Source organism: Barbus barbus (genome assembly GCF_936440315.1).
Source record: "Barbus barbus genome assembly, chromosome: 11".
NCBI classification, from domain to species: domain Eukaryota; kingdom Metazoa; phylum Chordata; class Actinopteri; order Cypriniformes; family Cyprinidae; genus Barbus; species Barbus barbus.
Window position 1 is genome coordinate 28216695 of NC_136739.1, and position 23819 is coordinate 28240513.

Genomic DNA, 23819 nt, shown 5'->3' on the forward strand with positions numbered 1-23819 from the left:
TTAAATCTCTTTTTAATTATTTATTTATTTTACAAAGTGTTTTATTTATTTTTGTTTTGGTTCATTTTTTTGTACATTTACTATTAAAATGATAACCTTCCTATTAGTGCTGTCAAATGATTAATAGTGAATAATCGCATCCCAAATAAAAGTTTTTGTTTACATAATATACTGTATGTATGTGTACTGTGTATATTTATTAGGCTATGCATATAAAAATACACACACATGCATGTATATATTTCAGAAAAATATGTTATGTTTATGCAATATTTTCAAATTATATACTGAATGTGTGTGTATTTATACATAATAAATATACACAGAACATGCAAACAAAAGCTTTTATTTTGTATGCTATTAATCATTTGACAGCACTACTTTCTATATTGTTATTATCAACTAAGGCATAAATAAAAAAAATATACATTAGTTAAAATAATATCTGAATTCTGTAATCTAATCTGTATTTATTTTTTTATTTTAGTTATTTGTTATATTGTGTGTTTGCATCTTTTAAAATTAATTTAAATAAAAAAGTAATTAATTTAAATATTGTTTTTATTTATTTTTACAGTGTTTTTTATTTTTATTTTGTACATGTACTAATAAAATGATAACCTTTCTATGTTGTTATTATTAATTAATGCATAAATAAAACACATATTTATGAAGACATTAGTTAAAATAATATCTGAATTCTGTAATCGAATCTGTATTTATTTTTCGCATCTTTTTAAATTAATTTAAATAAAAAAGGAATTAATTTAAATATTGTTTTTATTTACAGTTTTTTAATTAAAAAAATTGTACATGTACTAATAAAATGATAACCTTTCTATATTGTTATTATTAATTAATGCATAAATCAAACACATATTTATGAATAAATTTGTTAAAAATAATAATCTGTATTTTTAGTTTGGACAGCTACAGTGTTCTACTGCTGTTTGTTGTTGTCATGGACACCTGTAGCCCTTGGCGAGCGCCTAGGTTCCGCGCATGCGCAGAATCCGCACAGCGGAGGATTGTGGGATAGAAAGCTATCGCCAGGGCAACAGCAAGAGTTTAGCAAGCTGAAATCTGCTGCTAGCAGAACAGTAACGGCGATTAATTATTAAAGAAACGTCTTTTACACCAAATACCGTTTTAGTTTGTTGCCATGAACGAATCTGTAGCCAAAAAGACCCAGGAGACTCTGGGAAAAGTGATCAAAAAGCCTCCTCTGACAGAAAAGCTGCTCAGCAAACCGCCGTTTCGATACCTGCACGATATCTTCAGTGAGGTGAGTTACTTAAAACATTATTCTTATGACATAAGTGCTGTTTTATTTCATTCACCGTCTACAAATTTACCTTTATACGCTTCAAATCCAGTTTATATATCTCAAAGCGCTAGCCTGCTAATGTAGCCTGCGCATAGTCTTCAAAATATAACAGATAAATCTCTCTATATGTTTGCTTGATGTGTAACTTAAATATCTCGTATTAGCTTTAGTATTTGAATGGCTAGAGCTTTGCTTTAATTTCGGGGTTTAGATGATGTTAGTGGCTAATATATTTACTAATACAATAACTGTTAAAATACTGTCATCAATATCATCTTTCTTCTGTCTGGGTTTACTGTCAGTGCATTCAGAGCTCTTGTTGAGCTGTTTATCTGGTTACTAGGCATAGCTCCACATGGTTATGCAAACTAAACTCAAGAGTTTGCAATCTAGGTGTACATGTTGGCATATTCATGATGGGATATAGGCGACATCTCATTCAAATGGCAGAAAATAGGGGGAAAAAATGTTTTGCAACTTTTTGTGCTGTTGATTTTGTAATTAGGAGTATACTCCCTCAATAAACGACAACAATTGCCAACAAACAGCTGTTAATTAAAAAACAATCACACTGTTAAATACACTGAACAAATGAAAACAGAAAAGCAGAAATGCATTGAAAATGAATAATAGTAATTTCATTTATTTTTGTTTGTTTATCTAATGCCATTTATATCCCATTAATGATATTTTATGCAGAAATTCATATACAAGCACAACATAATTTCTAACATTTAATCAAAAGCCAAGGTGTTCATCAGAAACATCAATTCTGTCAGGTGTGTCCAAACTTTTGGTCATACAGGTGAGTTGGTTATAGACCGCATTAGGTAAAGGAAGAGGACAGTTAAGGATGTGTGGGTGTGTTTGTGTCCAGAGATAGGCCCAAGGTTTGTAAGCTCAGCTAAGATTACTCTATACTGCGTACTCTATACACCTCTTGAGTTATGCTTGTCATAGTGTAATGTTGTGTGTAATCACATTTTGTTTTCACACATTATTTCTCCATCATTATATGTTGTCATTAATGTGAACAGTTTACAAAAGTGATGATAACTTTGTAGTGCTTTGAGTTGCTGCCTGTGTAGTCTGTTCCAAATCAATCACTTATGAGGTTCGGTTTCAGTTTGAATGCTCTTAGAAGGCAGTGGACAACAAGGCAGTCTTTGTTTTTGGATTTAAAATTTGGTTGTAAAACCCTGTTTTCCTGTTCTTTAGGTAATACGTACCACAGGCTTTATGAAAGGACTTTATGTAGAAGCAGAGATGAAGTCAGATAATGTGAAGGTAAGTTACCAATAAAAAACTGTCAACTTTTACAGGAATGTTCAGGTGCACAGTTGTTTTTGGCTGGCTATTCTTCATCCCAGTGGTCATGTGTTTGATATACACTACCGTTATAAAGTATGGGGTCAGCAAGATATTTTTTTTAAAGAAATTGATACTTTTATAATGTTAAAAAAGATTTTCTATGTAAAAAAAAAATGCTTTTTTTTTAACTTGAACAATTCATCAAAGAAAAAAACACAGAAAAAAAATAACATAATGGTGTCCACAAACATATTTAACAGCCAAACTACTTTTAACATTAATAATAAGGAATAAATGACATTTTAAAATAAATCATATTTCACAGTATTACTGTTTTTACTGTATTTTGGGTCAAGTAAATGCAGAGACTTCTTACATTACAAAATCTTACAAGCCTAAACTTTTTAACAGTAGAATCATATTTTGTCAAAGCTGTAATTTATTCATGTAAACTTATTTTAACAAGGGGAAAAATTACTGAGTGCACCTTTAAGAAGAATTTTAGGCTATATATGTGTGCATATGTAAATGTGCAAACTAGACACTTATTTCTTGCTTATTACAGTACTACCTTACAATCATATGACAGTTTTATGTTCCTCGCCAATTAATCCACCTACTTGGCAGTGATACATCATGTTACAGTTGACCTCTCGTATCTGCCTGATCTTCTGCCTCATTAAGTGTTCATGGATTCTATAGCCACAGTATCTCAGACTTCCACTCTGCTGTGTTTTTTGCTGTTAAGGTGTTGACATTGATCAGATAACTTAAGTGTAACTCGATTCTCCATTTAATTAGCGTGCCAAAGTCCCACGTCGTGGTGAGTCATGAGGTGCAATAAATCTCCCTGTTAAAAGCTTCGTGCCTTTAACTAGCTTTACTTGGATCAGTATCAGTGACCCTGTAAGGGATGCAGGTTACTAGCTCACAGCACTTTGTGTGCAAAGTGAGGAGTTCATGTCTGATCCTTCTCCAAACGTGGGGCAGTCTGAAAGAGCTCTGGCCTTTGATGTCCCAGCATGCATAATAAATGACCTCCCCACACTTGTGCGAAGCAGGACAGCCTGACGGTATACCATGACCATGTTTTGATAGTGTTTTTTTGTGTTGTGACATGAATATGTTTTCATCAACTTTGCATGTTTGAATGATTTCTGAAGGATCATGAGACACTGAAGACTGGAGTAATGATGCTGAGAATTTAATTTTGCTGTCACAGAAAAAATTATGTTTTCAAATATATTGAACTATATATTAAATTGTAATAATATTTCACAATATTTACTGTAAAGTGTGTTTAATTGAATGCAGTTTAATCATCCTGAAATGAGCTTAATTTAATGTCAAATATAATTTTTCATTTTGTGTTGCAATTATCTTAGATTAGATTAGCAATTAGATTATCTTTATGAAACATTCCTATCACATGGATATTGTGTAGCCAGTAGTTGGATATTAAACACTGCTGAGTGTGTAAAATCATAACAGATCACATCAGTGCACAGGTTGTTCTGCCGCTGGGACCTCATTAGGAACCTCAAGAAGTATGAAAGCATTAAATTACAATATGGACAGTTGCACTTCATCATAACCAGCAAAGCAGAAATACAGAAAAAGAGGGTTTAATGGAGTGAATGCATCATCAAGTTGCTGGTTATGATGTATGTTGTCTTCAAAGCATCAGGATAACTTTAGGTTCTTTGTGTAGAGTGCAAATAAACCTAAACCTAAAATAACTAAGCTATACTGAAATAAATGTAAAAGATCATCTTGATTTGATCAAAAGATCATCTTGATTGTTCAATTGTTACTATAAAATGTGTAATTGCCTGCATTTATTTGATCAAAAGAAGAAAAAAAAGAGTAAAGACAGAAATATTGTTTTTATTATTATTTTCTGTTTTTAATATTTGCATATATTTTAAAAAGTAATTTATTGCTGTGATGTAAAACAATTTTTTCATCATTACTGAAGTCTTCAGTGTCACATGATCATTCGGAAATCATTCTAATATCCTGCTTTCGTGCTTAGAAAACATTTCTTATTGTTATCAATGTTGAAAACCGTTATACTGCCTAATATTTTTGTGGAAACTGTGATAAATGTTTGGGATTCTAAAAGAACAACATTTATTTGAAATAGAAAAATACAAATGTCTTTTATCACATTTGGTCAACTTACTTGATAAAACTATATTTGTTTCTCTAAAACAATCTTAGAGACCCAAAGAAATAGATTTTCTTTCCAAATGTACAGAATTCTAAATATATCAGATATTATTATATTAATTTGAATAAGATAATAATGTTTGTTGATGATATTAATGAAAGTAAATTAATGTTACTGAGAAGCATATTTTATACTGAGTGTCCCTGGATTGTGTGAGACTGGATGTTGGTCCCTGTGTTTGTAAAGGTTTGAAGTGTCTGCCTTAACATTTGTCCAATGCCTGTTGTCTGCATCCATTGTGGCCGCAATCAGAATTCCAATCTGTTTGTTTAAGTGGCCCAACTGTGCTAGCAGTAACAACCTTGGCTTAAGCAGTGGCGTGTGTTTCGGGTGGACTACCTGTTTGTTTGAACAACGGCAGACTGGGGCAGTGTTTGAAACTTGTTTGAGAACAGACATTATATGTTTGCAATTGTGTTTCAACTGCTCTATTCTCTTCATGTACCCTTCAGGACAAAGACTCAAAAATAGCGTTCCTTCAGAAGGCCATCGATGTGGTGATGCTGGTTAGCGGAGAGCCCTTGGCCACTAAACCCGCTCGAATCGTAGCCGGACACGAACCAGAGAAGACCAACGAGCTGCTGCAGGTCATTGCAAAGTGCTGTCTCAACAAGGTCAGTCCTGCGATTAAAGACCACTCTACTATACTTCTATATTGCAGGATTCGCTCAAACCATTTAACTAGTGAATGACTCAAGACTAATGATGTCCAAGCAGGGGGTAATTTATAGACGTATTCATTTAATTGCACCCTTGAGCTTTTCTGAAGGTTAAGGAGCTATGGAACATCGCCAGCAGCGTTATCAGGGGAACCCACTGATGCCTGCAGGGCAAAGAGCAGGTGCGAAACATTGAGCTGAATGACAGCTCTGCTGCTGCTCCACAGCACATTGGGATATTTTATAGGTTGCAAGCGAAAAAGACATGAGAGAGCGCCACAGTGGTGAAAGTTGCTGTATGATTAAAGTCAGAGATTATAGGGGTGACCCAGGTACTGGAAAATTGACAATCCTGCTCTGTCACCTTTGAGTCTTTGAGCAAAACATTTGACCTTTTATTGATTCAGGTGGATTGTAGGTTGCTCTGAATGGTAGCACCACTTTTTTCTGTGGAATGCAAAATAATGTATTTTGAAAACTGTTGTCGTTTCACTTATCCTACATAATGGTAAGGGGCCGTCAAGCTCCAGAAGGATTAAAAGTACCATAAAATTATCATAAAATAGTCCATATGACTCTCTTCAAAGTCTTCAGAAATTAAATGATAGCTTTCTGTGAAGAACAGACTGAAAGTCATTTTTCCCTGACCTTCTTTCCATGTGCCCAGCCCTCAAATCTCTTATGCATTTGTGAACCGCATATTGAAAAAACTTTTGCCATTAGAATAAATATTAAAATAAATTTAATTTGTGCTGTGGATATAAATTATACATAAATTGTACATAAATTATATGGTTTGTTAAGAAGAGGTGCATTTTTAATTTTAGACCTGGAGTTTAATAAAATAAAATCCCATTTGACTTGAGCCAATAAGCAAAACCCTAGCAACTGTAAATCAACACATACAACACAAAAGTATTGTTTTTGTTATCTAAAACTATTAAAATCATTTTTATTAATTGAAAAAAAAGCTGAAATTAAATAAAATATAAACATTAAGTGGGAAAAAACCCTTAAACTTAAAAAAAAAAACTTGCTTTAAAAATGTTGCCTTTAATAAAACTCAAACTAAAGTTAAATGTAAATATTTTAAAAACATAACAAAATGATTCAAACTTAAACTAAAATGATAAATAGTGCTCTTCACAATACACTTGTTTCGAAGCAGCTTTACAGAAAGCGATACTCTTTGCACACATATTTAGCTGATGTTTTTATCCAGGGTGACTAATAGTCCATTTATTCCTATGGATTGTTCATGGATTGCATTATCAGCCTACATTTTGTTTTGGTCACCGACCCAGATCATTTACCACCATGCAACCCCATCTGTTTCTGAATCCATTTTTGTTTGGTGTGAGATCTTACTTAGGGTTGCTTGAGACTTGTGTTCTTGATATTAAGCTGTTGTTAAACAGCATGTTCTGTCCCTGTTCCAGCTCTCCAGTGACGAGGCTGTTAGACGGGTGTTAGCAGGAGACAAGGTGGATCAGAAGGGGAAGCCCAGCACCTCCAGGTCCCAGGACAAGGAGAACAGAGAGGGCAGGGAGCACCACCGAGACCGTGAGGTGAGACCTGCTTGAGGCACTGACCCAGTGACATTTTCAGCTGAACCAGAATTTTCTGTTGTCATAAATCACTATTCATTCCTCAACTTGCCCCCTTTGGGCTTTTTTATTGTGCCTTTTTATGTCACTCATGAAATCTGTTTTTAAGACTTTTATGTGCTGATGGAGCTGTTAGGTTTATTGTTATGAAAGTGATCATTTAATGTAGACTCTTGCTGTTGTCCAGGAGAGGAAGGGCATCAAGGAGAGCAGCGGGAGCCGAGAGCAGAAAGATCCAGATCAACCGAAAGATCAAGAGAGCAAGAGGGGTGACAAGGACCGCCGGCGAGATGCTGAGAGGTCAGACAAGGGACGCGAAAGAGACCGTACAAAAGACAGAGACAGAGACAAGGACAAGAGCCGGGATCGGGAGAAAAACAAGACCAGAGAGAAGGAACGGGAGAAGGAGAAAGAAAAGGAGAAGGACCGCATAAGGGACAAGGAGAGAGAAGGAGATAAAGAGAGGGATAAGAAAAGGGAACGGGAATCTCACAAAGACAGAGAACGAGACAAGGAGAGAGATCGCGAGCGCGAGAAAAGACGGGAGAGAGAAAAAGAAAAAGAACGACACCGAGCGACTGACGAGAAGCTGAAGGACAAAGGCGATAGAAAGGTTTGCTCACATGATTTTATGGTTCTGTAGCTTTGCTCACCTGCCACAGTGACAGATGAATGACCAATTTTACCAGCCTTTTTCCATATCAGATGAACTCTCTTGCACATAAAATCCCATAAAGCAAGTTCCTGTAACATGTAAACTCTAAGTCTCAGCTTTCAATACCTAATAATAGCTTGTCTTCTTTCATAGATCAAAGTAGCCGAGGAGATCAGCAAGCCAAAGCCTCATCCAATGGTTGCGAGTATAACACATGAAGCCGAAGCAGATGAGGTAAGATTAATTCCTCTCTCAACCTCTGTTTACGCCCTTTGCGTTTATTCTGTAGGAATGCTTGTTGACGTAATGTTCCTCATAGTTTATTGTTTTTGTCTTTGTTCCTCTGAATTGGAGGCTGAGGGTGGTGAACTGGAGGTACGAGTCTGTTGTGATGTCAGTGCCTGCTTTGCTTCGCTGTAGAATAATGGGTGTTTTGCATATTTGGCATTGTGCAAGGACAGTCTTGATGGTGGGGGTTGTCTTATCAGGCCTCATCAGTTAAGATTTCTTTCTGACGCCCAGGTTGAGACATTAGTGAAGAATTTTACCTGCAGTGGTAACATTGTCTCTGGTCCTGAATATTTTTTTCATTTTCAAGTTTTAAAAGTGTCAGTATACGCTACTGTTTCCCTAAGTTTTGGGTCAGTACTCCATTCTTCAGTGTTACATGATCCTTCAGAAATCATTTTAATCTGCTGATTTGGTGCTTAAAAAATATTTCTTACTAATGCCAGTGTTGTAAACTGCTTAATATCTTTGATGCATTTTTAAGTATTCTTTGATAAATAGAAAGTTTAGAATTTTTAGAATAATGTGTAATACATCCTTGTTGAATACTATTTTTTTTTTTTTTTTTTTTTTTTTTTTTTTACTGACCCCATACTTTTGAATGGTACACTGACATTTCTTTTCAAGACAAATTTAAGGTTTTTTGTTTGTTTTTAAGTTCAATAATTTTCAAATTTTATAGACAAATGAAGTGTCAGTATAGCTATTCACAGGACCGTTATAAAGCATAAATTCACAAAACTTCTGGCCCTCCTGCATTTTGTAAACAGAAGCTACATTTGATGTGTATAGTGGGCCAAAGTGCTCAAAATAAAATAAGTATACGGAAAAGAAGCCTTTGGACAGATTGTTTTATGCGACAAGAGGCAGAAGTATTTAGCACTGTAAATAACAAAAATACAACAACTACAAAACAGGCAACAATGCATCACATGCTTGGATATTGCATTTCTAGAATATGTTAACTTAAGTGTAGCTTTTCGTGCACAGACAATAGAAAGCAAGTTTGTTTTGTTTTTACATACACTCTGTCTGAAATTGTAGCTTCATGTATTATTTCCTTTGTCGCTTCATGTCCATGTGTCTTTGCAGCTTCAGTAGCTTCTAATTTAGAGTAGTAAGCTTTTTTTATTTGGCTAGTTGCTATAAGTGTACTACATAAATTAGGGGTGCTACGATTGATCGGCTACCGATCACTATCGGCCGATAATCGCTTGGGGAAGTTTGATCGGCGGTCTCTAAAAAGGCTGATCTCAAAAAAACGATCTCAAGCTGGCTTTTGCCGGTGCTGTGAGGAATCATTCTCAATGTCTTGGGGTTTTGATGCCAGAAGAGACTTTATTATCATTTAGACAATAAGGTCGAGACAACTCTTCTTTTTTCTTTGTCTCTTTGTCTGCCTCTTTTAGTATTTTTCTTGCCTGTTTTATACTTTTCAATGAGTCTTCTCCTTCCTTTTAGGAAGGCTAGCACTTCTTTCTCTTTTTTCTTTCTTTTTTTTTTTTTTAATAAACAACAGAGCGGTAGCCGTAGGACTTGCTTCCTTATACATTATCTGCTTAACGTTTATTGTTATCCTTCAAGGCCCACTTAACAATAAACACAGACCATTGCATGCAATTAGTTATTCTGGAATCAAAACCCCTTTTTTTCCTTTTCCTTTTTGTTCTTTAAATTTGGAAGAGCAATTTTAAGTGTCCTTACCACCAAGGGCAGACCATCAAACAACACAAACTAATTATATAAGCAAAAACTGTTTCTTTAGTGGCCACTGTTTGAGCTGTTCGTCAAAGTCCGCCCAAAGTGGTCGTCCACCCTGCTGCTCCTTTCCAATCCTGTTCGTGACGCCAATTTGTGGTGGTTTCTGCCTTTTTTGTGAAGAAGCACTCTTGAGATCTTGGGGTTTTGATACCAGAAGATAGGCTTTATTTTCAGAGTCAATGAAGCCGAGAAAACCCTGTAGAGTAATCTCCATAATCTTCTTCTGCATTCTCTTTTATACAGTTTTTCTCTAGGCGTGTTCAATACATTGTATACATGTTTGTCATGGGGCCACGATGTAGTCAGGAGGCCTTAATTTTATGTTCCGTGAAAATAAGGGCCCCATTTATATATTTTGCCTAAAGGAGAAACACGAAAAGCAGCTTCCCTCTATGTCTGCACTTCTCATACAGATTTCTATACACGCAGGCAAACACACATGATTATAATAGTAGAGTATGTTGATATATAAATGGCTATATTCACATTGATTATACTCAAATAATTTATATTTAGATTAATAAAACTCTTCGTCACCTGCTGTGAGAGATTTGGCACGACATGCAGCGCATTTGTCCGGCGCGGGTGAAATAATTATAATGCTGTAGGTGAGGTACAATTCATATTTCTTTATTAAATAACTTATAAAGTACCTTATGTGATTTAAAAAATGTATTTAGCTACCACTTGTTGACACTTGAGTGTACTAGTGAATGAAAGATGGGTTCAAGTGTACTACAAGTGGTAACTAAATACATTTTTTAAATACAAAGATAGTATGTTAAAAGCACATTTTAGTTCATATTCATGGTGTCTCAAAATAGCACAGTTGAGTACACTTAGGTGATCTTAAGTATATCTCAAGAAGTACTAAAGTATCATTTTTAGTATATTAAGTACAAAATTAGTGCGCGAAAATAGAGCACTTTAACCTCATATACAGCTCACAAAATCAGGCTTGTGCTGTGTAAGCTATTGCACAATGCACTGCATGATCAAACATTTAGGTGAGATAAATATATATTTTTGAAAAATGTCTAAAAAATTTCTCAAAAATGAAATTCAGGCCCTGAATAAATCCTGATTGGAGTATCACTATAAATAATTCTACATAATAAAAAGAAGGCTTTAAAAAGATCGGTATCGGTGATCGGATCGGCAGGTACTACTTTCTGTGATCGGCAATCGTGATCGGAGCACCCCTAACATAAATGTTGAAGTCTTAAGGCCCTTATTGCGTTTTGTTTTGTCTTCATTCAGCCTACAGATCTCTCTGAAATGCAGGTAATTTCTGTTCGTCCCCAGAAGTGAAATCTGTTTCCTGCATTTTCTTATTGCTCGACTCTGTGATGATATTTAATTTGTGCAACAGCAGCCCAGAGGATTGATTTGTCTTAGAGGGTTTGTATAGAAAGAGGGCTCACGTGTTTATTGGCAGTTTGTCAGTTGTCAGTGTTTATGTCAGTTTAAGTTCTCCACAGGAGAGGAACTCCTAGTGTAAATGCATGGAAACTAATGTCTTTCCTCATTCCTTTCAGGCTGAGAGTCCTTCCCGGATCCCAAGGCCGTCATCAGCTAAAGGACAGCGGCGGTGGCCCAAAACAGGAGGTCGAGGTACTAAATGTTTTTCTTAACAGACCCTATTAATTATTGATGTACAGTGCATTAATGCGTTGCTGCATGTCCAGCTTGATCCGTTTAGTTGTTTCTAGCAGCACAGCAGCACGTCAGATGTTGTTTAATGTGATTAGTCTTAAATGATGACATGGATTGTGTATCTCTGTTTCAGATGAGACTGACAGTGAAGGAGGTGAGTCTTGTTTTCTTTAGGAAACTGTATTTAACAAATTAAGCAAATAAATCTTTTTTTTTTTTTTCTCCTCTCTAATAGAAATTGCAATCACAATTCATAATGCTTGTATATACGGCTGCATTATTTAACCTTAAAATCATATTGTGATTATTTTGTCATAATATATTTAATCTCTCTCCACTTTAGTTGTCTCAGGCCATATTCACAATGTTGTTTTATGGCTATACAAAAATAACAACAACAATAATAGAAAAAATGAACAAATAGATAAATTATTAAATGTATTTAAAGAAATAAAGTTAAATAATAATTATTATTTTTTTTATCAAATTCAAAAAAAAAAAATTACAAGATTAAATTACAAATTTGGAAAGATTGATGGTGCATGTTGTGTTTTGAAATCAGATCCAATCAGATCTGGCGATCACTTTGGTAGGATCCAATCCTATGAAAGAAAGGGTGGAACAAAAGAGAAAGAGAGAAAGAAAAAGAGAGAAAGAGAGAGGACCAGCAAAGCAAGACATATACACTATACGTCTCAAGACGTAACAACATGTTATAAGCAGCTCAAACTTGCAGCGCTTTCTGCGGACCGATCCGCTCTGAGACACCTGATCACACCACTTGTGTGTAAATGAACACAGTGCAGATTGTATAAACACTGAAGCCTTGATTAAAAAATGTATTGTTTACTTTTCTGTAAACATCTATTCTAATTTGTTTCTTCCAGAAGGGGAAGCCCCTTCAGCAGAGAAACCAGTCCTCATTGAGAATGGAGACATAACCGATTCTGTGCCACCTCAAACAACACATAGGTTTGTTCTTTCTTTCTTTTTTCTTTCTTAATTAGTGGTAATGATCCCATAAGTGTGTTGATTTAAAGATAAAATTGGCTACATTTCCATCCAATGATAACAAAGTAAGCCAGTGTGATAATGTGCTGAGGTGTTTGTGGGTGGATGAGTGTATCATATATGCCCCCGTGAGAGATTGTCTGGCAGTGGCACTGATGCAAATCCCTCGCTTTCACTGCACTGTACCGCAAGATCGAACCACAAGATATCACTCTCATCCAGGTCATTACTCTTGGTTCTCAAGACTGTTTTTGTAAGCATTTAGCCATAAAGGAACTTTGTGTTCCTTAAACTCCCCACACATAAAGTCGCATGCATATTCAACAAAAAGTACTTGTGTATTTCCGTGTGAACGTATTTGTTCTACTTTTGTTTGAAATTTTATGTGAGTAGACGGTTACCGCGGCCTAGCAGCGCACGACCGGCAGCCCCCCGCGTCAAACGACAGGAGAGCTACGCTGATCATGTGACCCCAGCAGAGAGGTGAGAGATCTCGCTCATCAGGCTCTCACTTTCTCACTTTATATTAAAGAAGTAATCCACAAGCTGGCTGCGTTACAGTGGTTTTACTTCAGATTGGGGATTCTTACCTGTAATACCCCCTTAACATTTTGTAAAATACTTTACCATTCAAAGTTTGGGCATGCTAAAAATGTTTTTTAAAGAAGTCTCTTATGCTCACCAAGACTGTATTTATTTGATCAAAATACAGTAAAAACAGTATTGTGAAATATTATTGCAATTTAGAATAATTATTTTCTATTTTAATTTATTCTTATAAAATTTAATTTATTCCATGATGACAAAGGTGAATGTTCAGTGTCACATGGTTCTACAGAATTTTTTTTTTATTAATAATTCAGTTTTAATTTCTTAGTATTTTCAATGTTGAAAATAGCTGTTCTGATTTAATATTTTTTGTGAACCATGATACATTTATTTTCAGAATTCTTTAATGAACAAAGTAAAAAAAAAAAAACATTTATTTGAAATATTTTGTAATATTGTAAATGTCTTTGCTGTCACTTTGGTGCATCCTTGCTAAATAAAAGTGTTAATTTATTTTTTATAAAAGTCATGCTGACTCCAAACTTTAGTAAATTATGATAAAAGGCATTATTGTTCAGGAAATGTTTTATTTTTTTTAAATGTTGTTATTAAGCATGACTTGGTTTTCTCAGGCTAGGCAGTGACAAAACCCCTGCGACTGTCATTTTGGATGGCAAGAAGCTCTCTGAAGATGAGGATGATGAAGATGGGCAGTTTGTAGTGGAGGAGGCAGCTGCGCCTCCTCTTGACATACCTGAAATTGAGGTAATATAGATGCTCTATATGTGTATGTAGCATTCAGATAAAAAAAATTTAATGATTTGGACTAATTGACTTATGTTTCATTACAGCGTAATTCACTTGAACTGCAAGGGGACGACAAACACGGTAAGTCATGTACAATAATAATTCATCCTGAAATTAAAATTCTGCCATAAATGTTGAATTATGTGAATTAACCCTTTAAAGGCTCACTTCAGATCAGGAATCATTAAATGGTTTTCATTTGTTCATAGGTGGACTTGTGAAAAAAATCCTAGAGACAAAGAAAGACTATGAATCATCTCCATCCACAAAGTCAGAAGAACAGGTATGATGTTATATTTTGTTCCCATTGATACCACTAGGTGGCAGTGCTATTCCATCTTACGCGGTCCAAGTTTTGTTTTTTCACAATAAAATTCCAGTAACGTGAGTAAATGCATTTCAAAATCTCTTCATCAAGGGAATCAGCATTTTTGTGCTCTACGATAATTCAGGGATGCCTGACCCAGTGCACCGTCACTTTACTAAAGAAAGCAACTTTGCAAATGGAGTGGAGAAATGCAATTGCAGTCCCTCAGAGCCACTGAAGTGTTATTTTCTTCAACGGAGCTTAAATAATTAGGGCAAAACAAGCATCATGGCACCGTTCATGCTGTTTAGATATTTAACTAATTGAAAATCAGAATGTGCTGGTGGCTTGGAGTTGGAGGTTGCTTTTGAATTTCGTTTATGTCTGAATTGTTTTAAGATTAACATTTTTGGGGGATTTTATCTGAAGTGTCCTTTGGCCCATGAGAGTATAAAGATTCATCAATGGAATATAGATTAGTATTAAGATAGAATTTCATTTCCAAAAAGCAATAAAATGGATTTCACTCTTCGGGCACAGTTTCAGTGTGGTTCAGGCTATGTACTTTTCTTCTCTGGCCAGATAATTTGTGGAACGATTGGCTGGATTATGATTGTCAATCCAAAAGTGGCACTTTATCAATGTCTTCCCATATTTTAGCTTGAATTGGGCTGTCTGTGAGCCAGTGAGGATGAGAACAAAGTGATTTGAGTTTTGAAGCCATCCTGTCCCTGGTGGAAGGGGCCATGTGCACTGGGTGGTCCGCCCTAGCCGGAACGGATGCTCCGGTCTATCTGTCCGTCACTGGCTGTAGGCCTGACGGATGCAGTTTTTGGTGGTGGACTTCATGCAGAACCCCCGCTCTTTCACCTCGACTTCCCACCTTAGTCACGTGCTCAGAGAGTGAGTTGGCAGTGGGGACAAATCGGGATGGGAATTGTAAGGAATTTCATGTAACAATTTTGGTTTGTTAATGAATCATTGGATTTTTTTTTTTTTTTTAGCAATTTTAAGGTATTAAGAACAATTTTATTTCATACTTTCCCAGCTAGAAACTGTCTTGTACTTAAATTAAATTTCAGATTTTAAAAGAAATGTAATAATATTATTAATAATAAAGGGTTATTATAATTTTGTATAAATTCCAGTCTAAATATGAGTAGTTGTGATCTAATTGGCTATAAAAAAAAAAACAATTCAGCTTATATTAACTACTGTTAAAGAAGTAAGACTTTTTTTTAAATAAATTAATACGTTTATTCAGCAATCATATATTAAATTGATAAAGTTACAGCGTCACAAAAGATTTCTGATTCAAGTAAATGCTGTCTTTTCTACTTTATATTTATCAAAGATTCATGATAGAAGATGCTTTCCACAAAAACCATTAAGCAGCACAACTGTTTTCAGCATTAAAAAATAAATGCTGATTCTTGAGCAGCAAATCAGCATATTGGAATGATTTCTGAAGGATCATGGGACATTGAAGGCTGGGGCAAGGATGCTGAAAATTCAGCTTTGCATCACAGGAATACATTACATTTTAAATCAAATAGAAAACAGTCATTTTAAATTGTAATATTTCACAATATTACTGTTTTACTGTATTTCTGGTCAAATAAATGCAGACTTGGTGAGCATAAGAAACTTACTGATTCTGAACTTTCTAACAGTAGTGGATCTTTTTTAACTCTTTTTAACTCTTATTAATTCAAAAGCTTAAATATAAGAATGAGAAGTTCTTATATTAAAAAATTAATTTGTCATTTAGTTGTATAATGAAAGTAAATGAACCATGTCAAGTAGGGTTGATGATGTCAAAACTGAAGTGGCACATCTTTTTGGAGCTTGATTGAGTCCCCATTACATTTCATTATATGGAAAAGAGTGGTTAAGTTCATCAACTTTTCTCCATATGTGTGGCATGGAAGAAAGAAAATGATACAGATTTGGAATGACATGACGGTGAGTAAATGTTCACAAAAGTTTCATATAGTTCATTCAGTTACAGTATTTTGTTCATAGAAGGCCACTGGCGCAATCCCATTTGGTGTTCAACCTCAGCCGCACACAGTGAGCTGCTCCCAGCTGGCCCTTACAGCCAGCGCTTCTCCCTCCTGTGTTCTTGATTTCAAAACAATCAGACTGGATTTCCTTTCAATCCCAAATAATCAAATTAGATTTCCCCCATCAAACGCAAGCCAACTCCAGGCTGGAATCTGAGCGCTGCTGGCCGCGCTTTCCTAATAGACTCAATTTAGCCTCATCAGCTCTCTAAATTCTCCTTCTTAATTGCGGTGCATGAAATGGGCGTGTGTTTTCAGGGCAGTACTTGTTAACCAGCACACCGCACCTCTCCTGTCTAGTCAGCTGTATTGAAAAAAAATCTGTAATGACTTCCTTCCTGACTTGAGAGGGGGGTGAAGGTCACCGCAATAAAGCGGCTGCTCTCCTGTAATCACGGTGTAACATCCAGGGTTAAAAATGTAAATATTGAGCTTCCTTATCCTCCCTGACAGGTTTGAAGTTACAGCGCTCATAACTTATTTTACAAATATGAGCTTTCGCTCTCAGATCTCTCCAGGATTTTGAGTATACGGAGATCGCCACATCAAGTTCGTATGACTTAATCTCTTCGGAACGACCACAGAATTTAGAGTTTTGACTATTTAGTCAAAGGTGAAACTGAGCCAATGACTCATTCTGTGGCTTTATTAGCTTGAGCTTTCCGTTCCGCTTCGTAAGTGAAGATTTACCTCGCCAGGGTCGACAGAACTTCATTTATTATGATTCACTAGGCCATTATTTTTTCATGTGACTGAAATAAGAGGACAGATGCAGTATTGCGAAGGGCCGTTTCACCATCAATGTTCATGTTGCCGTCCATTTTGCTGCTGACCTTTGTTGTGACCCTCCAGATCACGTGTATATTATTCTAAGATACTTCTTGTAGGGCGTCGTTTTTGTTTTGAGAGTATTGGCCTCTGACAGCAGCTGCGTTTTCATAAGCTTTTTTTTTTCCTCCTTCCTTTTCCCTCTTTTGCGCCATCAAATTAGCCTGATGAAGGTTTGCAATGTATAAATAAACCCCATGGCACACAAATGGATGGCTGTTGAGTGAACACCACGCCAGCTCGTGCTCTGCAGAACAGGCAGGAAAATAAATAGTCATCCCTTCAGGCCCGTGTCTTTGTAAACATCTACCTTTTTGTTGGAAATGTTAAGGAAATGACTCTCGTTGCATTCCTCAACATTTTGTCCTCACAGAGAGAGACGATTGACATCTCTGTGGAATGACCCCGGAGGTTACAGTGAAATACCACGGTACGGGTCTCTGAAGTCTGAATTGGTTGCATTTTAACCTATTATTCCAGTCCTAACGCTGTCTGGTTCTCATAAGCTGAACTGTCATACACTGTGGTTCTGTGGTGATCCGCTGAGCATGCAAGTGCAGGACGGTGAGCTCAGCGGTGACCCCCACTGGGCCGAACTGACCCTTCCATCCTGTGTACATGACTCTGCCTCTCTGCACTTCACTTCATCCCAGCTATTTTTATGATGTTGCTGGACGGGGCCCATGTTTTCCCCAAGGAGGAAACATTGCTAAACAATTAATCTCTACCCTTTGAGTCAGTGTTGGACGCAAAGACCCACCATGGTGTTTTTATACCAGTAGCAGGCTGTCTAAAAAGGACCACTGCCCATGTTTAATTCCTTAACCATGTAGTTTAAATAAGGTTTTCTGTAAAGAATAATTATGTGCATTTTGGACATTTTAACTGCTTTTTGTGCATTCAATTGATAAATGCAACAGCATTTTTTAGCATGTGAAGTTAAAATAGATTTGATTCATATATGGAAAGTTTTTAAAGTATGTGCTAACCAATCAAAAAGTAACACTTTTTTAATTGATCATTGATGTTACTTTCAAGTGATCAGGTAGTCATTCCCTTCCCTTGCAAATTAGGAGTGAGTTATATACCAGATAAAACGAAAACTGGTAGAAATTTGTAAAATTTTCGATTATTGTTTCTGTCTGCTGGGTTGTCCTGTCCTCGCAGGCTGCATGCAAAAACAAACGCACCACCAGTGTAGTCTGATTCATGAACAAATGATTAATTTGAGCAGCTATGATTCATTTTCACTCATGTTGCTGGTTTGAATCAATCTAATGAATAACTAAATGCATCAACAGTTACTGAATCAACATCTGACTCACTTACTGATCTGCAAGTTATTGCTCCTTTCCCGTGCTTCTCGAAGATTTCTGTGCCACTAGAAGTATATCTATAACTTAACTGCATTGCTTTTAAGCAGTGAGTTTAAGGACAAAACTGCCTGTCTGTCCAAACAGTGATGTATACGCAGAGTGCTTGATATTATTTTTTCCAATTCTGTTTGATGCTGCTAGTGGCGAATAAGTGACTCATTCATTTTTAAAGTTTGTCATATTTGTCCTAACCACGATTAAAAAGGAAAAACTGTTCTCGTTTTTATTAATGTAAACCCAGTTTATCTCATGAATCATGTTTGAACTGAACATTTCAGATCCATAGAACTGTGACATGGCACCACAGCGGCAAAGTGGATGTTTGTCATGTTTATCATTCTCAGGAGGACTGCAAGACTCTGATTTTCCTTGCCAGAGCTCTAATCTAAGCAGTGCTGTTCTGCTTTTTTTCATACTTCTTTATTAGCACTCTATAAATCATGCATTTTGCATGCATTACTTCATTAACCAAATTGGGCTTGCAGCTGAAGGCTCAGATCCACATAGCGAGGTAATGAGGCGTCCTGGTGCAAGAGGCTTCGGCCCAATGCCTCAGCGTCTCTGGAAGCAACCTGCCCCAGGCACACCGACTCCATGTCCCGCTTGTGTCACTGTCTGGGATAATGGGAAAACCTGTCCTCAGCTGCCTCGTGCAAAACAAATATTTTTCTTGGGTCCAGTGAAGAGAGGGGAAAATGAGAGCCCCTATAAACGATTGATTTATGTCCTCTGAGACAGAAAGCTGGAGTTTTTCTTTTCTTTTCGACTAAGGGGTGAGGTGCAGGAGGACGGCAAACAGAGCGAATCCAGCCTGGCCTTCGCGCTCCACGTACAGTGGGCCGAATCTGCTGGCCGGTGTTTGTGTAGAGAGGGTGTTTAGGGGCCAGGGAAACCACCCACATTGCAGACAACTATTAGACATTTCAATCCGAACACACTTGTAAACCACAGAGAGAGGGGAGAAAAAAATTAAGGTAGTCTTTCTTCTCACGCGTTTGTTAGAGTTCTAGAGCAAAGCGGCATAGTTAACCTTTGAAGTGTTTGTAATATAGTTACCGAACTCTGTAAAGTTATAACAATAAACTTTAAGTTTCAAAACACAGATGATTAGAGACCGGCTCTTTATGAAAATATTTTCAGATTTCAATTCTTAATAGCGTGTGACTAACTGTATGTCTGTGTATGACTAGGTGTGCAAGTTTATATATTTTATAAAGTAATATTAATAAGTAATCAAGTTAAAAAATCATCAAGATATTTGCAGTGTTGTTCAGTTATGTATCGCCAGAAAATCATTGCAAATATATTCTAAACATGTCAATTACATTTAACACAGTTTTTTTTTTAGTTCATGTAATGCTCAGCCTATTTTGCTAAGGAAGTTTCTGGTTATTGTATTGTCATGTAGCTCAGGTTTGACATGTCCCATCTTAGAAAGGAAGTTGTTGGTGTTTATAGCCAGAATGACATGAATTGCTTGAGGAGTTCAGCTTGAAATGAGGTAAATGTGAAGTAGTTGTTACTGAATACTGTTGTAAAATAACTTTACTGCCATAGCCTGTTACTAAAATAAACAAAGTCACGTCTTGCACGAGGGTGTGTGTGTGTCTCAGTGGGACAGAGGCAGTAAGTAAAGCCCCAGCTGAGTAAATAGACACGGGCCCTGTTTGCCAGGGGGGGCCTTCTTGCGCTCGGCTGAAGGGTGACTGGGGCAGACCAGGACCCCCCAACCACACCGCATACAGAGGAGGCCTTCAGTAACCACTCACTCACATTATAGATCCCATGTCTCTTTCATTTTGATCTTTATATACATTGCAAGGTTTGTATAATTCCTGCCTTGAAATTCTAAACATTTGTAGCCTTGACATTGAAAACCACTAAATGCAGACTTCTCCCTGCTGCTTTTTTTCCATAAAGTATATTGTTGGTAGGTATAGATTTCCTCTAACCTCATTTATAGCAGTCATCTGAAGTGCTCCCCTATGGGAGTGACTTCCCACTAGTCGTTTTTCAGTTGTGAGCTTCATTACTTAATCGTTTGAGAATCAGAGGACACAATTGGTCATTAACAGCCCTTGCGATTCAACTCAACTTGCGGCCCTGATATATTTTAAGGGAAATTGAAGAAGGAACTGGCATGATGTAATTTTGAACAAAACCAGCTTTTCCAAATCTCCAAAATGAAGTTTGTTTGGAGTTTTTTTTTTTTTTTTTTTTTTTTTTTCGGGAGTTCAAGACACATTGCCAAAGCAAACTTTCCAGAAATGTTTTCACACTGGTAAGCACCTTCAAACTACCATTGGTCCAGGTGCTCTGGGTCTTCAACATCTTTGACACGGAAATCTTCTCTAGTTCAGTTAGTTTGTTTGTTCTGTTGAGGTCAGACGCGAGTAAAAACATGAACACACTAAAGTGCTGCTTTAAAGTAGAAATTAAGTTTTAATAGAAATGGACACTGACACAAGTATTTCAAATAACTTTTTACCCCTAAGCAAAGAGCGGAAAAGTTCATCCACAAATTAAAATTTTGACATTTACTCACCCTCATATTGTTCCAAACATGTATTTGACTTACGACACGTAAAAGAAGATATTTTGACAAACGTTTAAACTGCTTTTGTGTAAAAAAATAAAAAATAACATTTTTAATAAATAAAATTTTGCTCTTTTTTTTCTCCCCAGTGTCTAGACAACAATTAACATTTGTTTACTTGAATTTGCACTTTGGACTTTTGTACCTTTTTTTCTGAGAGTGTATGATGATTGAGTTATCCTACAAATACACAATCATAGCTTCTTGTTGAAAATCTGCCAAAATGGGCCATAAATGACGACAGATTGAAGAGAAATTAGGCAGTCGTTTAGCCTTCCCTTTATAAGTGTCTCTGACAGAAGGTGGTGAGGTTTCTGTAAGGAGGTGTGACATTGTTTTGAGATTAGTGTTGATCTTTTTCCTGTGGTTCTGTCTTTCTGCAGGATCGGTCACTGGTGTCAGAGTCGTCTCGTAAGAAGGAACGTGAATTGGTGGCGAAGGAGATCGAGAGACTGCGTTCGTCCATACAGACAGTGTGTCGCAGCGCTCTGCCACTCGGCAAGATCATGGACTACATTCAGGAGGATATGGACTCCATGCAGAACGAAATGCAGACCTGGCGCAAAGAGAACAAGGAGAACGCACAGGCTCTGCTACAGGAACAAAGGTGCACATGCATATTAGCTCTGTCCCTAACCCTAGTTAGCTGTCTTGCTGGATACTGTCTACATAGACAGCATCCTAACTGAAGTGAAACCTCTGAAGTGATAGATTTGGAACTCAAAAGTCATACAAATAATGATCCTCACACAAAGTGCACAGGAGCTGACCTTAAAATTGATTTAAGTATAGCATTCGCAAGTTACTAAGTTATCAAGCAAAGTTTTAATACATTTTAATAAATGTAATAAAAATGCATACAATTAAACATTTTTGTAGTCCATTTCAATTTTTTTGTTTTGTTTATTGAACTATTTTGTGCCGTTACTTTTACGTATTAAATGAATTATAAGTATGCGTTGTCCATGAAGGATATGTAGGCAGCTCATGAAGTTCTGTTTTCATATATATATATATATATATATATATATATATATATATATATATATATATATATATATATACACTCAATAATTAATTATATATATATTTTCTGTTAAGCCGTTTCTCTGTCTATATCTCAGAATCACAGACAGCGTTGTGGAACCTTTGAAGGCTGAGCTCAATGAACTGGAGCAGTTAATCAAAGACCAGCAGGACAAGATCTGCGCAGTTAAGTCCAACATCCTGAAGAATGAGGAGAAAATCCAGAAAATGGTATCCAGCATTAGCTTCTCCTCACAAACGTGAATATCAGCACATCTCAAAAGAAACCTGAAGCACTGAGGAGCAGGGAGAGCTCCTGTTAATAGACCCAGATGTCTTTGAGCCGCACTGTAAAGAGTTCAGAAGGTGCAGGTACAGTCAGGAGTCACTCTCCTCAAACCCCCTTCATGTAAGGTGCCTTCTGTTAGACCCAGGATCTGTTTGCGCTGGTCCATTGGGATTCTCAAACACACTCACACTTCTGCAGTAGATCTGCACTCGTCACTTACTTGAAAGATAAATGTGTGTGTGGTCACCATACTGATGTGTCCTGTATTTTTTAAATAGGACTTTAATTGCTTTCCATGTTCTCTTAGGAAAACAGACTGGCTAGTTTATTTTATTTATTTATTTTTTTTTATCTTTTTTCCATTCAGACTGACAGGTGTTTTTGTCTCACAGGAGAACATTGGCAATATATCATATATGTATATATAATTATTTATATATGTATATGTGTGCATAGAAACTATGGAAGCTTGTTTCTGACATTTTTTTATTATTATTTCTGGGATTAAATAATAAAATAGGTCATTTTTAACAATCTCTCAGTTGGAAGTTTTTCATGAAATTCTGAGAAGGAAAGGCAGAATGTGAGATATAGCTTGCAATTGCATGAGAAAAGTCAGAATTGTGAGAAAGTCAAGGTTTTTTTTATTTAGCACAAAAGAAAAAAAAACAGTTGTGAGATTTAGAATTCAGATAAAAAGTCAGAGATGTAGACTCGGAATAGCGAGAAAGTAAGTCAGAATTCTGAGTTTATATTACGCAATGCTCAAAATTGTGAGGGGAGAAAGTCTAAATTGTGAGATAAAAAGTCACTTCTTTATTTTATTTATATATTATGCGGCTGAAACAAGCTTTTGTTGAAATATGACACATGTATAGATATATTTTAATGTAACTTTCTAAAGCTGCCAGTAAGCAATAGAATTTTACAGATGAGCATTAGAATTGCCAAAAATTGGAGGCACACTACACACGCACCTCTGCACTTTGATGAATGAAAATGTAATACAGCACATCATTTACCTGTACGCATCCAAAACCTCTCAGTTAGCTTAATACATGTTCAAAGAAATGAGATGAGATAGCATAAATGTCTTTTAAGTCAATTTATCATATAAATCAAGAAATGTACCTTGATCAACTGTATATGTGTATGTTTCAAATTCATATCAATATTTCATTTGAGAAAACATGACTGAGAAACTTTTTTGGAAGGCTGTTGAGAGTGTTTTCTACTGCAAACTGAGATCCATGAAGCAATTATTACATTGAAAATTTCTATTTTGATAAGGTTATGACAGGAAAAACTTTGTTAGATGAAGCAATAGTCCAATCCGCTTGTCAAGCACAACGTTTAGAAAATCTTCAGCATGTATATATCCAGTCACACTTTATGGATACTGTGGTACTTTACCAGTGTCTAGATTAATTTTGCATCTAAACCACGCAGCATGAATATCAGTAGAAT

The 23819-nt window shown here is 36.2% G+C and overlaps 1 protein-coding gene across 1 annotated transcript; it reads left to right on the forward strand.

Moving 5' to 3' along the window:
- Nucleotides 1–1002: 1002 nt before the first annotated feature.
- Nucleotides 1003–22602, forward strand: LOC306877040 (TRAF3-interacting protein 1-like). The gene is made up of 15 exons (XM_079428562.1): nt 1003–1285; nt 2546–2614; nt 5324–5485; nt 6970–7098; nt 7325–7750; nt 7946–8026; nt 11380–11455; nt 11631–11651; nt 12385–12469; nt 12902–12991; nt 13690–13822; nt 13909–13945; nt 14074–14147; nt 21421–21644; nt 22162–22602. The coding sequence occupies exons 1-15, from the start codon at nt 1163–1165 to the stop codon at nt 22325–22327; spliced, it is 1896 nt and encodes a 631-aa protein (XP_079284688.1). The 5' UTR covers nt 1003–1162; the 3' UTR covers nt 22328–22602.
- Nucleotides 22603–23819: the final 1217 nt, after the last annotated feature.

Coding starts and splice junctions, on each gene's coding strand:
- LOC306877040 (XM_079428562.1), top strand. CDS start 1,163: ATGAACGAATCTGTAGCCAAAAAGACCCAGGAGACTCTGGGAAAAGTG. Junction 7,099..7,324: donor AGCACCACCGAGACCGTGAG/GTGAGACCTGCT, acceptor GCTGTTGTCCAG/GAGAGGAAGGGCATCAAGGA. Junction 11,652..12,384: donor TGAGACTGACAGTGAAGGAG/GTGAGTCTTGTT, acceptor TGTTTCTTCCAG/AAGGGGAAGCCCCTTCAGCA.